The sequence below is a fragment of the Leiobunum rupestre genome, chromosome 7 (genome assembly GCF_980474605.1).
Source record: "Leiobunum rupestre chromosome 7, qqLeiRupe1.1.hap1, whole genome shotgun sequence".
In the NCBI taxonomy this organism is placed as follows: domain Eukaryota; kingdom Metazoa; phylum Arthropoda; class Arachnida; order Opiliones; family Sclerosomatidae; genus Leiobunum; species Leiobunum rupestre.
The window spans coordinates 10,133,985-10,150,575 of record NC_143390.1 but is presented as its reverse complement, the minus strand read 5'-3'; the positions used below and the strand labels follow the sequence as shown (position 1 = coordinate 10,150,575).

Below are 16,591 nucleotides of genomic sequence, written 5' to 3'. Positions count from 1 at the left end.
AAGTGAGTGCAGTTGCGAACTAAGGAAATGCAATGCGAGAGGCGCAGGGCCGTGCCTAAGGTCTCGCGGCCCTGGGCGAAATGTAAGGTCGAAACTGACATTGTGAGTGTAGCGGCCCTACGGTATATACATCCCTATGGTAAAATTTTAGCGGCCCTGGGCGACCACCCGGCTTGCCCCCCCCCCCCCTAAGCACGGCCCTGGAGAGGCGGGTGATTTCAAAAATCAGAGAAGAGGGAATTCAAGATAAAAATAGGTCTGGGTCCAGCGTAACCTCGTAAAAATAGTCTGTATACATATATTTTCAAGTATGATGAAAAATATCACTACAAAAGGGACTAGAGTTAGAGTCAATGTACGGCGTTTTTATTTCTCGGGGCGTCGCTCATTGTTACTGCCTCTTTAGGTGTATTCGTAAGCGGAAAATACACATGGAGGGTACGTACCCGGAGAAAATCCTGGAAATGTGCAGTCCCGCAAAAATTACACAAATGCCAACTACTCCTATTTACACCTGGTCCTACCCATTTCCACCGATTAACAGATCGAGATCGCACTTAGAACCTAACTTTTAAATGTTCGAAGGCGCTCAGTCCACTCGGAGCAATTTTTTCACGTGTTACTCTGGAATTTTCGAAAAATGAAAGTTTCTCCATCGAGGTGAGATTATTTTGGATATCAAAGGATTTCGTTGTTTTACCGTACTGCTCTTGATTTGGGATATCCGTCCTCACTAGGTCATTGGCATTTAAGCAAATCTCAAGCAGTCAAAACAAAACTCTAGCAGTTAAGTTAAAACGATTTCTATTGGGTAGCTCGATCGAGAGCAATTGCTTGCGAATTCATACTTATGAGGGATATTTCCAAACAGCAAAGCCGAGTGAGTTTTAAGAGTGCTCGAAAGCCACTCTAATTCAAGTTTTCCAGTATGGATCGCCATTGGATGATAAAACCTGCTGTTGATCCCCCGAATTTTTCAGATCAACTTTTAGCTGCTCGTAACGAGTCACCAGTGGAGTACTCTTAACTCAACAAGTCGCTGGAAGTCGCTGCGCTTACAGAGAAACGAAACTTTCCCAAAAACGCCACAAGAAAGTACTAGCATCAGTGATGCTCTTCGGTGGGAAGGAAGGGCCCATTTCAAACCAAGGATATTAAATCCAAAAAAATTAATATCGTTTTCCTCGAGAAAATAAAAATTTGTTTTGAAACAAATGATTCTTTGTCGGTTTTATTACATTTGCACATTAAATTAGGTGCTGGCTTGCTTTAGTCCAGGGAGTGTATGCGTTTCTTCTCCTTTTTCGATATTAAAGTGGGAGTCGCGCTGGTGAAACCTTCCACTGTACCGATTCGCGATCGTCAAGAGAAATATTCCGTAAGCGTTCCAATGCACCGTAACTGTATTCGTGTATTTTGCCATCATAAAATTTATTAGGAAAGATGTGTAGCAATTACAAATTCAGCAATCTAGTTCCTACAAATTATATTTCCAGTAAAGTGGTTGAAACAGAATTTTTGGAAACAGCGAACTCAAGATTCGCTTTTTCTTGTCTTCAGCCAAGAATACCAAGCTCTTGGAATTTTCAAATGTGCATACCAGGTGTAAAATCCCGGTCGCTTCCCCTTCTTCCTTTGGTATGTACTCCGATAGCGGACATTGAAATAACAGAAAATTATGATTTAAAATTGCTCCATCAATTGCACAAAGATTTTGGCCAATCAGGACATTCTGAAACGCTGTTCTAAATCCATAGCTGCTTCAGTCGCGGACCCGATTTATCATTTTATCTCCTCCGCTGAGCTTCTCATGGACTTGAAACGCGTTATCGTAACGCCGTGTGCAAAGGCTGGTTCATAAGACAGACGTCCCTGAAGACTATCAGAAAATCTCTAAAAAGCTTCAAAATGCTATCACCCACGCTCAGTATGGGCTTCGGTGTGGCCTTAGCACGGAAACACAACTTATCTTGCATGATGATTTTAAGAGTGCTACGCTTGAGACTGCTCCTCAAGTGAACATTCTCTTTCTGGATTTCAGGGGTTGGACACCATGACTTATTCTTACTAAACTACGTAGCTACAGAGTTCACAGTTATTATCTTTTGTAAGAATCCTACTATCATTATGTACATAATTTCACGTGGTTTGTCCAATATCAGAATCTTTTTATTGTATCCTGTTTCATCTGGTGTACCCCTGGGCTTTTGCTCTTTCGAGTCTAAGATAACGAAGTTAGCTCTGGGGTTGTCTCTAGGCTCTCTAATTACGCAAACGATTTGCTTTCCCAATGACTAGGACGCACTCCAAACTGACTGGGAATAAACTTTGTCCTGGAGCTTCTGTTGGTGCCTAGCTTAGGCCTGCGGCAGTTATCTTACCTTACCTAGCTTAAGCTTGCGGCGGCCACCTAATAAAACCTAAGCTCAACCGAAACTATAGGTTGTATTATGCTGGAAAGGTGAGACAATCTTAAGTATCATACGTTATGTATTGGCGCCTGACGGTGCGGCGCCACACCAACCTCATTCTTGCTGTCACGATGGGCCTTCTACAACGCGACCCAGAGGACAGTACATAGCCATAACGAACCTAGTATTGTCCAACTTATTAATGACCTAACGTATCGTAAAAAGAGAGTATATAATAAATCGTAAAATTGTTAGCTTTCTAATGTGACGAGCGCCAATTATTCGTAGTTTTTGCTAAACCTGGTGGCTGAAATGTTAAATTAGTTGGTCCCCATAAATAACAAGCAATAAAAAGGAATTTTTGAATTTGAAATAAAAAACAATTACGACGAATTTACTAATTTTCGGTTCGGTAAAGCTTATTTTCGGGTATCTTCAGCTTATATGAGGGTAGGTTTAACCTTCTCAAAAATCCCTAAATATTCTTGTCCCTGATAATTACGATGTTCCCATTTAAGTAAGCGCTCATTTTTATCGCTGGTGCCGTTTAGATTGCTCAATTTTCCACCTTAGTATAAGCTTAACCTCTACAAAATACAGCTGAATTAGGTCTAATGCAATTGTTACAGCGTAACAGTTACTACATTTTCATCTTAGCCGAAAGGCCGAAAAACTACGATTTTCTGTTCGACTAAAAATATATACCCTAGAGAATAGTTCAACGAACAATATTTAACCGTAGAAAAACATTAAAGTTATTGGTATTTACAGCACGAACGAACATAAAACATACACTAGCTGGATGCTATACAAAGTTATGACAAAAAAACCGACACGAAATACCTTTTTCCAAGGAAAAAAGGCTTAATATATATTATTTAAGTCATGAGGAGCCTCGAGAACGGAAAACCACGCAAATGGAAAATATCTGGGCAAATTGAAAACTGTGGAAATGAGAAACTGCGCAAGTGACAACTGGGCAATTGGACCATTACCAAACTAACACAACATGGTGTTCAGAAGTGGGATCTTTTTCTGTTCCTCAGTATCGAATTTTCTGTAAAATTTCTCATTACAGTCCACCTTGTGTTTGGCTCCTTTTGTGTGTAGTTCTTGTATATTTACGGAATGAGCTTTAACGTATATGGATATAACTGATTTATTACATTGATGAATATATACATAATATGAAATGATGCATGACGCTTGTGTCGTAGTACCGGACTAACTAACTAACTTCTAGTTTCCTATCTATCTCGTTGACTGCCTCTACTATATGCGCCACCTAGCGGTGTCTATCTACAGAATCTATGATGTCATACACTACAACCACTTTCTTTTTTTTTATAAGAATTAAAGTTATCTATATCAATAGCTTGAGAGTTCAATTTTTCACTTTACAAATTCAATTTAACAATTGGTTTTGATTTTCGCGTACTTCTTCTCTTACATGGTTTGTACACTGTTTCTGAAATGTCTTTGGAAAAGTCTCTTCGAATTTGGATTGTCGATTTTGCGTCACGATTTGATCGTAATGATGCTGTTGATGTACTGGCCACATTCTGGGTATGATTGTCCTCATCTCTTTGGTCTTCAGGATCTTTTCTGGGTCTAGTCTCGCTGATGTAGTCTAATTGATTGAGTTCTCTCTCATGATTACTCTGGTCATGTTGTCGTGATGATTGATTGTTCACTGGAATGTCAGGCTTACTGGTTCCGGGAATCTGTTCTACTGGGATTGGATATTCTTCCCTGAATTGATCGTTGTCTCGAGAATGAATGCTATGATTCTCTATGTCTGGATCTGGTCGGTTGGCAATCTCATGATCGGATTCAAGATCACTGCCTGGGATTGTCTGATAGCTGGAATTCGGTGATGACTGGTTACTAGAACTTAGTGATGACTGGTTACTGATATTTGGGTGCGCTCTAGTTACAGATCGGTATCCGGCATCAGGATTATGACAGGATTCACCATCTCTCGGATAGAGTGCACATTTTTGGTTTTCTCTTCTATGAGGTATCTCGAGATGGGTTTTCTGCATAACTCTTCTCGGTCTCATCTGATTCTGGTGTCTTCTGACTATACCTCTTCCGGTCGCAACTTCGTACATCATGTTTCCTAGTCTTCTCTTTGTGACTCCTTTTAACCATTTGTCTCCTCTATCGTCATTCTTGACCAATACCATTTCTTCGATCTGATACTTCCCGTAATTGTACTGATAGTTGTTTTGTCTACCTTGATGATTCTGAGAACTACTTTTCTCCCATCTTTCTTCGTTTGAGTGATTTGGTTGTATTATGTCCAATTTAGTTCGGATAGTTCTACCAAACATGATTTCTGCAGGTGATTTTCCGGATTTCTGGTGAGTTCTCCTGTAGTTAATAAGAAATCTTGCTATCCTCCGGTCTAAGGTTCCTTCATGAAATTGTTGAAGTCCTTGATCAACGGTTTGAATTGTCTCATTAGAAGTTCCGTCTAATTTCTTCAGTGTGGTTTTTACTGTTCGAACAGCCCTCTCCGCTTGTCCATTGGAGGCAGGATGATACGGTGTAATTGTTCCATGTAAAATACCATTTTTCTCCATATAGTCCTTAAATTCACCACTAGTGAAACATGTTGCGTTATCGCTGACTAAAGTATGCATTATTCCGTAACGAGCTAAGTTTTGTCGCAGAAATGTAATAACGGAATGCGAACTTGTGTTATTCGTTACTCCAATCTCCAACCATTTTGATGTTGAACCAACCATTATTAATAGGTATTTCCCATTTATTGGTCCAGCGAAGTCTATATGAACTCGCGTCCATGGTTGTAATTCTTCTTTCCACTTAGAATATTCAGCTCTTGGTAATGCTGCGTTCTTTTGGCAAATTGAACATGTCTTAATTTTATCTTCTATATCCCGATTTAATTTAGGCCACCAAACTTTACTTCTGGCTAACTGCTTGGTTTGTACGATGCCTTGGTGAGTACTATGCAATTCATTGAGTATAGCTTCTTGGCATATCTTTGGAATAACTACTTTGTCGGAGGCTAGTATAACACCTTGATGGATTGTAAAATCATATCGTCGTTTCCAATATGGTTTGAAAGGTTCTCTGACATTGTCAGGCCATCGATTCTCAACGTGTTGGTATACTTGTTTAAAAATCGGATCGTTGAGAGTTTCTTCAGCAATTTTGCTTGCAGACACAGGTCCTTCTTCCAACTGTGATAGTGCGAATACATATTCACACGGGATAGGTGTCTTTGCTGGCTCCAATAACAGTGGTAGTCTACTTAATCCGTCTGCATTCGAATGATTGCTTCCCTTTTTATACCGTATCTCATAACTGTATGCTCCCAACATGAGTGCCCAACGTTGAAGTCGGCTTGCTGCTGTCTGAGGTATTAGCTTTGACTGTGAGAATATAGTGATCAATGGCTGGTGATCAGTCAATAATATGAACCTTCTTCCAAGTAGATAGTCACGGAATATTATCACTCCGAAAATAATTTCAAGGGCTTCCTTGTCCACTTGAGCGTAGTTAAGTTATGCTGGCATCAAAGATCGACTTGCGTATGCCACAGGTTTTTCTTGACCATCAATTATTTGTGAGAGAACTGCACCGACGCCTTTTGGAGACGCGTCGCATGCAGGGTATAAGTCCAATTCTGGATTGTAATGAATGATAAGATTTGATGACACTAGGGCTTTCTTGGCTCCTTCAAATGCTTCTTTTTGCTCCTTTCTCCAATACCACTTGGCGTCTTTGCGTACAAGTTCGTATAAAGGTGACAGTAGTTGAGCACAATGGGGAATAAACTTTCTATAGTAATTTACGAGCCCTAAAAATGCTCTGAGTTCTTCTACGTTATTTGGTTGTGGTGCGTCTCTGTCTGCCTTCGTTTTAGCTTCCTGTGGGTGCAACCCATGTTCATCCAGCCGATAACCCAGGAAATCTAATGAATTTCACAGAAAAGCGCATTTTTCTTTACGTAGTTTGAGTCCACCCTTTCTAAATCGTTCAAGCACAGCTTCCAATGGATTTAGGTTATCTTGTTCATCAACACCTCCCAACAAGATATCGTCTTGAAAAGGGGATACCCTGTTCAATCCTTGAAGCAACGTTTCCATGGCACGTTGGAAAGCGGCGGATGCGGAGGCTACTCCATACGGTAGGCGATTGTTTCGAAACAACCCTTTTGAGGTATTAATTACTACCAATTCTTTGGATACATCATCCAATTCGAGCTAGCTATAAGCCTCTATCATATCCAATCTACTGAAGACTTTGCATCCGGCTAAATTTGAAAATATGGCTTCAGGTTTGGGCATAGGGTATTGTTCAATGTCGATATTTGGATTCGCTGTTATCGAAAAGTCTCCACACAGTCTAACAGTCCCATCAGTCTTCATATCTGTCACTATTGGTGCGCCAAATTCTGAGTGAAGAATACTAGTGATAAGTCCTTAATCCTCTAATCGCTTTAACTCAGCTTCCACTTTAGTCTTCATTGCGAATGGCATACTTCGAGCTCTACAAAATACTGGTTGACTATCTTTCTTCCTGTACAAATGTACTTTATAACCCAGTAATTTTCCAGAACCACTAGAGAACACTGCTTCATTCTTCTCTAGTATTGCCGTCAAGGTTGGGTTTGCGCTATTTAAGTGTGCAACTGTCTTGAGGTGGGGTCTATCCTTCAACACCCACTTAGGATATATCTTCAATGTTTGAATCCATTTTCGTCCACACAAGGTCGGACCATTGCCTTGATATATGACCAACGTTAACTCAGCTGATCTACCTTCATATTGTGGCTTGACAGTGGTTCGCCCTTTAACTTGTAAGGTCTTCTTATGAAAATCTCCTAGAGTTATGTGAAAGTCTTCTAGTTCTTTTAGGTTTGGTATTGTCGTGGCAAACTGTTCTGAGTTCAACGTCTCTTCCATTAACTTTACAAAAGACCATCCAAGGTTCTGGTATATCTGAATCACTTGTAATGTCACGTACGACTACATTCACTCTATCATGGTATTCGTCGGTAAATGCTTGAGTTTGACGGCTATTGGCATTATTGTTATCCTCATTTTCCTCCTCGACTGAGTCTTCCACCATAGGAGTTGTCTTGTCTGTAATAATATGGTACAATTGGTAATCAGACACAATGTCTTCACTCGGTGCCATGTAATGAGTGCTAGCGTGAGTATTTCCTCCTCGCTGAGGTGCTCTTCTTTGGTAACCACGATGTCTGGTACTTCGAGATCTTGCTCGTCCCGCATTAGAGTTTCCTTTCTGAAAGCAAGCACGTTCTAAATGTCCTTTCTTTTGACAATGTCTGCATATGGATTGCAAGTATGGACATGCAGATGAACCGTGATCAGTATTATTACATCTGTTACACTGATTGTTCTCTGCTGAATTCCGCTGTTGAAATCTATTTGTACGTGGCTGTGGAATCTCATTCCTATCGTGATGCGATCTCGTTTGCCTATTTCGATAGGTATGCGATCGGCCATAAATCTTATTGATGTTCTCTTTGTTATTTCCTCCACCATTAACTGCATTCATTTCTCTAGAATCCCTTGTGGCAGCTTCCATTGCCTGAGCTATGGTTAATGCTTTGTCGAGCGTTAATGCTTCTTCCTCCAATAATCGGATCTGAGTACGTTCATCCTGGATACCGGCAACGACCATGTCTCTTATCATGTTGTCTAATTCTGTTCCGTAATTACAATATTCAGATAACTTTCGCAGTTCTGCAACATAGATGGTTAATGTTTCATTGGCTTGACGTTGTCTGTTTCTAAACTTCAGTCTCTGAGCTGCTTCTGATGGTACAGGGTTAAAACGTTTCTTCAGTATCTCTACTAATTCATCAAAAGTCTTATCGATAGGTTTTTCTGGCAAGAGAGTATTCCTTAAAATTCCATATGTCTCTGCTCCAACAGAAGATAGTAGGATCGCTTTTCTTCTACCTGGTTCATCTATTTCATTTGCAATAAAATACTGTTCCATCCGTTCCGTATATGATATCCATGATTCTTCATGCGAGTTATATTTATCTAAATGTCCGTAAGTTGGCATGATGTCAGGTTGGTTAGGCTTAAATTTTGAGCTTGAAAAAACAATATGGCGTCCCGGCGAGGCTTACGAGTTGCGGATCTGCGCAGTGAATTTCTTCTAGAATATTCGAAAATGGCGTCCTTTTCTTCTCGACGTTCCGTTACGTTGCCTGTCACCTAAGCCAAAGCCTATTTCTCGCTTGATTATCCAATGCCTTGTTACCTTCCTTGATGTTTTGTTATTGCACTACCTCTTCCGTGGAAAAGCTTGTTTCCTTTATCCCCGTCGCCATTTTTGTGTGTAGTTCTTGTATATTTACGGAATGAGCTTTAACGTATATGGATATAACTGATTTATTACATTGATGAATATTTTAACAATATTTAACCGTAGAAAAACATTAAAGTTATTGGTATTTACAGCACGAACGAACATAAAACATACACTAGCTGGATGCTATACAAAGTTATGACAAAAAAACCGACACGAAATACCTTTTTCCAAGGAAAAAAGGCTTAATATATATTATTTAAGTCATGAGGAGCCTCGAGAACGGAAAACCACGCAAATGGAAAATATCTGGGCAAATTGAAAACTGTGGAAATGAGAAACTGCGCAAGTGACAACTGGGCAATTGGACCATTACCAAACTAACACAACATGGTGTTCAGAAGTGGGATCTTTTTCTGTTCCTCAGTATCGAATTTTCTGTAAAATTTCTCATTACAGTCCACCTTGTGTTTGGCTCCTTTTGTGTGTAGTTCTTGTATATTTACGGAATGAGCTTTAACGTATATGGATATAACTGATTTATTACATTGATGAATATATACATAATATGAAATGATGCATGACGCTTGTGTCGTAGTACCGGACTAACTAACTAACTTCTAGTTTCCTATCTATCTCGTTGACTGCCTCTACTATATGCGCCACCTAGCGGTGTCTATCTACAGAGTCTATGATGTCATACACTACAGCTCCATTAAAGCATTTTCACCCACATGGCGGCGACCACAGCCTTTATTGACCCCGAAGCCTATGTTCCGGATTTTAATAACCCTGCTCAATCATGCTAGGATTACCGTGCCAGTTACCAGATTTACGCCGCTGCGAATGGGTCTGATGATGCCCCTCATGCCAAGCAAGTAGCGAAATTTCTGTACTTTGTGGGCCTGAAAGCCCGCCAGCCCTATGAAACTTTTGCTATTTCATTCTGTTCCGAGGGTGAGTTTACGCTTGAGCGGATTTTTTCTACCTTTGATGCTCACTCACAATCAATCTTTTGAAAACTATTTAACACTCATCAAAACTAAGACCCGTTACTGAGAACTCGGTGCTGCGAACGATGTCCTTCTCTGCGCTCTCGTCGCAATGGGCATTCGGAGTGATGATCTTCGCAAAAACATTCTTACGGAACGTGCCATTACTCTAGATGAAGTTACCTTGATGTGTTAGGCCGACGAATCCACTATTTGGCATGCTAACACGATGGCACCCACCAAGACCACCTGATCTGACAGCCGGTCTCGACCCTACCTTGGAGGGCTTTAAGTCGGCAGAAGACCTGGCCATCTAATCACTCTATTTTGTCTCATAAAATAAAATAAAAATGAATTGAATTGAATATCCTCCACCCCTCCCATGACTCTGCCTTCTGGAGAGGCAATTAACCCCATCTCTACAATAACGCCCGTGGTCCGACCGACGCACACTCCGTCTTGGTACACGATCTCGACACCCTGTACTTGGAAAGACTGACCGTGACTTTTTACTGCGACACCACCTCCACTGATATGCGCCAGGCCGATGAATGTTTGACATTGTCTATTTGACTAAGGTAAATGTCTCCTTCAAATTGGACACTGGCTCTCAGGTCAATATCCTACCTAAATCTCTCTACGACACTTTGAATGCGCAACCGCCTCTACAGCCATCCCGCTGTACCATCTCATCATACTCTGACCACTGTGTGCCAATATTGGGTGTAATAGCTCTATACTTCTCCTCTGACTTACGTCCTTCCATATGCGGTCACTTCTTCATCATATCAGAGTGCTCAACTACCATCCTTTGGCGCAAGCACCACTGTCGAATTTCGTTTCATTGCACGCCAAACATCCGCCTCACACCAAAATTATGCTCGCACTGACAGTACCGACGCTTCGCATCTTATTCCACCTCCCGCGCCTATGGCAGCACAGTTTCCATCCACTGCAGCAGCACTCTCTACTGAACAAACCGTATCTGCCTAAAAAGAATGCTTTGACACTATTGGTAAATTATCAGGGCAACATACCATTCATTTGAAGCCTCACGCCATTCCTTTCGTTTCAGCTGCTCGTACCTTCCCACAGGTTTATCACGGTCGTGTGCGTGACGAACTCCAACACATACAAGACAATGGTATCATCACGCCGGTCACCAAACACACCGGCTGGGTGAACGGAATGGTTGTTGCTGCGAAACCTGACGGATCATTTGGCATTTGTCTCGAACCCCGAGAATTAAAAAATGTGAACCATATCCGATACTGACTGCGCAAGGGATATTTTCTTTCATCAATGAATCTGCCCTCTACACCGTTCTTGACGCCAATAGTCCCTTCTGGCACATAAAACTTGACACCAACAGCTCATTCTTATGCACCTTCAGCACGACTTTCAAGGGAAATTGTTTTCTACGCCTCCCTTACGGCATCTGCACTGCATCGGAAATTTACATTTACCCACCGCAACTGTATCTCAACGTCAAACACGTCCGACCACCACTCCCTGCTCATCAAAGCTTGGGACCAAGCCCGTTTAAACGGATTAAAGTTGAGCACCTCGAAAATGCAACTGGCTGTCCGGACTATACGGTACGTGGGCCATATCATATCTCCCACGGGACTCCACGTGGATCCCAACAAAACGAAGGTAATTGAAAGCTTTCCCTCTCCAACTGACCGCACCACTTTAATGCGTTTCTTGGGGATGATCAATTACTTAGCGAAATTCTTACCAGGTCAGTCCGAGAAAACTGCTCCGCTCCGTGCTCTCCATAATAAAGATGCGGTGTTCCAATGGGATTCCAATTCTGAATAGGTGTATCAGGACCTGAAATTGCTCTTGTCCACAACACCGGTACTAGCTCTATTCAATCCCAAGGCACATACTACCATCTCGGTGTATGCGAGCCCTGAATCAACGGCTGATTGAATATGCTTCGACCTCTTTCAATACTACCCAACAGAACTATGAACAGATAGAAAAAGAACTCTGGGGCATCATCTACGCCTGTTAACGTTTCCACTATTACGTTGCGGGTACCCAATTTACTGTACAGACTGATCACAAACCACTTACGTCAATAATAAACAAACCACTCTAATTGCTACCCCCACGGCTCCAACGCTTGGTTCTCCGCTTGATGTGGTACAGTGTACAAATGGTTTACGTTCCTGGTACCCAATTACATGTGGCACACACTCTCTCGGGCACCCCGCCAACAAATGAGCCTAAACGTCGAATTCCTGGAGGGCCCCAATGCCGCAGTTCTTTCCATGACGGTGCTTTTACAGCCCAGGCAACTTGCCTTCCAAGACGACATTGAACAGGACGCTACATACCAAACCCTTCTACACTACTGCCGCCGCGGGTGGCCACCATCCATTGACAAACTTCACTCAACCTTGCGCCCATTTCGGCCGCATCAAGCACGTGATCCAAAAAATCTTCCCCTACCAATTCAACCTCATACCGTGTCGACACTACCCTGGGAAATAGTGGGTACAGACTTGTTTCATGTGCGAGATAAAAACTAATCCTACAGCTGGATTACTTAAAAAAGTTTATGAAGCTGCCTAATTACAAACCACCAACGCAGCAGCGGTCAGAAAGCTCCTTTTTTCCCCATATCGACTTATTTCTGATGGAGGACCACTGTTTAACTAGGCTGAATTCGCTCATTTTCTCCAACAGTGGAGCATACAGCTCGTTATGTCAAGACCATATTACCGAAAGTTTAATGGGTTGACTGAGCGAACCATCCAGATGATCAAAAACATGGTTATTACCCAAGTCACCACCTTAGGCCCAAGTTATCTAACAACTTTTATTGCCTTTTATTCAGCTGGCCAGGTTAAATTGCGTAGGAGGGGGTTGCAAGCCCTTCATGCCACGCGAGCCAACAGCTTCCTACACTCACTATTACCGTTAACTTCTACCAGAATTTATGGAAAAGGGACACTGAAGAACTTGGAGGAAAACCCTTTTAGCTTTGTTTGGAACTCTTTGCCGGACCCCCGGAAATGTCTCCCGAACTGCTCTAAATTCATACAATTTACAACACTAGAGTACGTAATAAGTATTGCTTTTGCCAGATTTAAGAAACTTCAGATGGTTCAATAAATATAAATTTAAATTGAATAATAAAAAGTCAGAGGACTCACGATACAAACAAAACCTTTCAAAATAATATTGGTCAGGATTCTAAGATCGGCGCTTTTTAAAATAAGGAAATAACAAGTTGGCAAGCCAAAATATACCTTTCCTCGGAAGAATCGTCCCTAGTGGTATTAATTTCTTACGTTTACCGTAACCCTCAGCACTCGGGCCGTCCCAAAAGTCAATAAGAAGAAGTTGGAGAGAAAATACCTGTTCGTGAACTTGAGGTTGAATTAAATGGCAATCGTTCGCAACAACAGTAACTTTTATTTAAAAATGGTAAAAAAAAGATTTACATAATTAAAACGAATGACTGGAACAGATCGATTGAAGGAACTGAATGACTATATTTACGGGTTACGTTTACTATTTATATGATTTCATATCGTGCGTAAAAAATATATAACGACCACTAACACGGGCTTATAAAATGTTTTTTTTGCAGAGATTGTTTTTATAATTTTGTCTCCAACATTCCGCCCACCTTGATTTATCAATTTAAAATATGACGAATTTTCAGTCTAATGGTAATTTGCAAAGTTTTACTACTGGTCTTTGGGTTTCTCGATCTTGGGTTTTAAGTGTGACTACCCGAACAAAGTCGTCTGGGCCAGGATGGAGTCGCAAGATACGTCCGAGCTTCCATTTTAGCGGTGGGAAGTCTTCATCTTTTACCAGTACAAGGTCGCCGACTGCTAAATTCTTCTTAACTGCTGTCCACTTGGGTCGTTGCTGTAATCGAGCAAGGTATTCATTCCCCCTGCGCTTCCAAAAATTTTGAAGTAGTTGCTGGCCGATTTGCTATCAAGTAAGTCGGTTCGTTCGGACGGAAACAAGGTCTGGCTCCGGGATCGCCGTCAACGCATCTCCAATAATGAAAAGTCCTGGAGTTAATGCCGTGAGATCGTTAGGATCGGTGCTTAGTGCTGTCTAGAGTTGAGACACGCCTCAATCTGACACAAAAGCGTTTGCTTCTCCTCAATAATTTAGATTGGTAGTTCCGACGACTCTGCGTAAATGATACTTTACTGATTTAACGCCTGCCTCCCATAGTCCTCCGAAGTGCTGCGCCCCTGGTGGATTGAACCGCCGTGATATCCTTTCGTCCGCCATCCACCTCGCTACCTCGTCGTCGGTCGTAGTTTTCATGACTGATTTCAGGAATTCTTTCATTTCTCGATCGGCTACGATAAAATTAGTTCCACAGTCGCTGAAGATTTCTCTGCTTTTTCCACGGCGAGCGACAAATCGTTTGAGAGCTGCTAGAAAGGCTTGTGACGTCAGATCGCTGACCAGCTCGAGATGAATTGCGTGAGTTGAAAAACAGGCAAAGACGGCAACGTATGCTTTGAACATTTGCATCTACGTCCCTTGAGAACTCGTAACAGGAACGGCCCTGCGTAGTCAACGCCCCATCTCAGGAACGCTCTAGAAGGATTGACTTTTGCTTCATGAAGATCCCCCGTCATTTGCGTAGACAGTTTTGCTTGGAGTCGAACGCAGTGGATACATCTTCGAACATGATATCTGACAGCGTCTCGAATGCCGAAGATCCAATATCGTTTCTGGAGCGTGGTGATGAGTAGCTGAGGACCACCATGTAGATTTCTGATATGAGTGTCGTTCATCAGTAGATCCGTTAATTTACTTCGACGAGGTAATATGATCGGGTGAGTTTGGTCCAATGGTAGATTTGCATGTTTCAGACGTCCTCCTACGCGGATGAGCCCGTTCGAATCGATGTATGGATTTAGTGGAAGAAGTTTGCTTTTGCTGTATAACACCTTGGTCTTCTTGAGCAGTTCGATCTCAGTACCAAAGTATTCATATTGGGTTATTCTAATCCATTGGTTCAATGCCAAGTCAATTTCTTCTTTTGATAGTGGTCTGCTACGTCTGGATTCTTTATTGGTACGAGTGTTGAAGCTGAAACGTATCATGTACGCAGTGACGTGCTTGAGCGTTCTTAGTGAAGAGACCATCATTAGAAATGAATTATCGAGTTTTGAATAATTTACCGCCAATGTCTTTTTTTTTCTTCTGTCTTGCATTCTTCAGGTTCGAAGGTTGTTGGTTTGATAATTAGATCAGACTCCTTCAACCATTGCGGTCCTTGCCACCAGAGTGGGTAGTTCTTGAGCTCTTGTACATAAATGTTTCGAGAAGCACAGTCTGCGGGGTTCGATTCGCCTGGGACATGATGCCATTTTGCGTTTGGTATTAGCTGTTGGACTTCGGAGACTCTGTTAGCAACGAATGTTGTCCACCGTTGCGGAGAAGAAGAGAGCCATACCAAGACGACGGTTGAGTCGGACCAAGCGTGGACGTCCTTGATATCGATTTTCAGCGCTTCTTGGACCAGAACGATCAAATTTGCCAAAAGTACAGCACGGCATAGTTCCAATCTCGGTATAGTGACTTGTTTCATTGGAGCTAACTTCGTCTTTGCTGCGATAAGTTGGACCTTCGTAATTCCGTCGTCGGTGCGATTTCGTAGATATACCGCTGCGGCTAAAGCCTTCTCGGACACATCAGATAACCCATGCAGGCTGATATCTTGGTAATTTGGTTGAGATACGTGTCGGGGAACATGAATGTCTTCAATTTCTGGAAGCTCTGACTTGAACTTCTGCCATTTGTGGATAAGCTCTGGTCGTAACGCTCCATCCTAGTCGATCTTCTCTCTCCACATATCTTGAATTAGTAGCTTACTATTGATTGTAACAGGCGCGAAAAGTCCAAGTGGGTCGAAGACTCTCGTGATGTCTGCTTCGTTTCAGTTGTCCGGTTCAGCGAAAATGAGACGGCGTACGAGAAATAATCGCCTGCTGGGTGCCAGTGGAGTCCAAGAGTCTTTATTGATTCGTCTTCTTCGATTTTCAGTGGGCCTTGAATTTCTCTCAGTTCGGCTGGCAATTAATCGAGTAACGCTTGATCGTTGGATGCCCATTTGCGAAGAGAAAATCCACCTTTGCTTGTGAGCTGTAATAATTGAGATTGTAATTTTAGTGCATCTGATGTCGTATCTGTCCCGGACATAAGATCGTCCATATAGAAATCTTCCGAGAGACTCTTCGAAGCTAACGGAAATTCTGTAGCTTCGTCATGAGCAAGTTGATTCAGGACTCTCGTGGCTTGAAATGGTGCTGAAGCGGTACCGTACGTGACGGTTAGTAGACGGTATTCGTTAAGCGGCTCGTCCTTGTTCGTCGCCAAAAAATTCTTTTGTAGTCAGTATGGTCAGAATGAATCCAGGTTTGGCGATACATCTTAGCGAGATCAGCGGTTATAGCGATGGCTGGTAGTCGAAATCGAATAAGTAGCTTGACAAGATCGTCGTGTAGTTTTGGCCCAAATATAAGAGTGTCATTCAATGACAGTCCATTCGTTGTTTTCGCCGAGGCTTTGAAAACGACCCGTAGTTTCGTAGTTGTGCTGGCTTCCTTCAATACGGCATGGTGCTGCTTCTTTCGTAGGTTGAGCCAGCGCCATGTGACCCATGGCCCAAATATTCGTCCATGAATTGACGATATTGTTCGTAGATGTGGGGGTTTGATTGTTGTCGATGTTCGGTCTGCATGAATCGACGTTTTGCTATATCTCTCGATGCTCCATAAACTTCAGTTGTGTCCCGAAAAGGTAGACGTACGATGTATCTTCCCGTATCTTCTCGAGAATGCGTTGATTTGAGATGTTCTT

General features: G+C 42.1%; 2 protein-coding genes across 2 annotated transcripts; both read right to left on the bottom strand.

Moving 5' to 3' along the window:
• Window positions 1-3,410: 3,410 nt before the first annotated feature.
• LOC149934403 (uncharacterized) lies at window positions 3,411-8,486 on the bottom strand. Its single transcript, XM_090153443.1, has 7 exons — window positions 7,413-8,486; window positions 6,928-7,354; window positions 6,682-6,840; window positions 6,409-6,597; window positions 5,975-6,357; window positions 3,862-5,623; window positions 3,411-3,544 (listed from the first exon to the last, which is right to left on the bottom strand). Exons 1-7 carry the CDS (start codon window positions 8,484-8,486, stop codon window positions 3,411-3,413), a joined length of 4,128 nt encoding a protein of 1,375 aa, XP_090009569.1.
• Window positions 8,487-13,408: 4,922 nt separating this feature from the next.
• LOC149934402 (uncharacterized) lies at window positions 13,409-16,393 on the bottom strand. Its single transcript, XM_090153442.1, has 7 exons — window positions 16,271-16,393; window positions 15,862-16,114; window positions 15,605-15,801; window positions 14,911-15,560; window positions 14,335-14,857; window positions 14,018-14,254; window positions 13,409-13,624 (listed from the first exon to the last, which is right to left on the bottom strand). The coding sequence occupies exons 1-7, from the start codon at window positions 16,391-16,393 to the stop codon at window positions 13,409-13,411; spliced, it is 2,199 nt and encodes a 732-aa protein (XP_090009568.1).
• Between the last annotated feature and the right edge of the window lie 198 nt (window positions 16,394-16,591).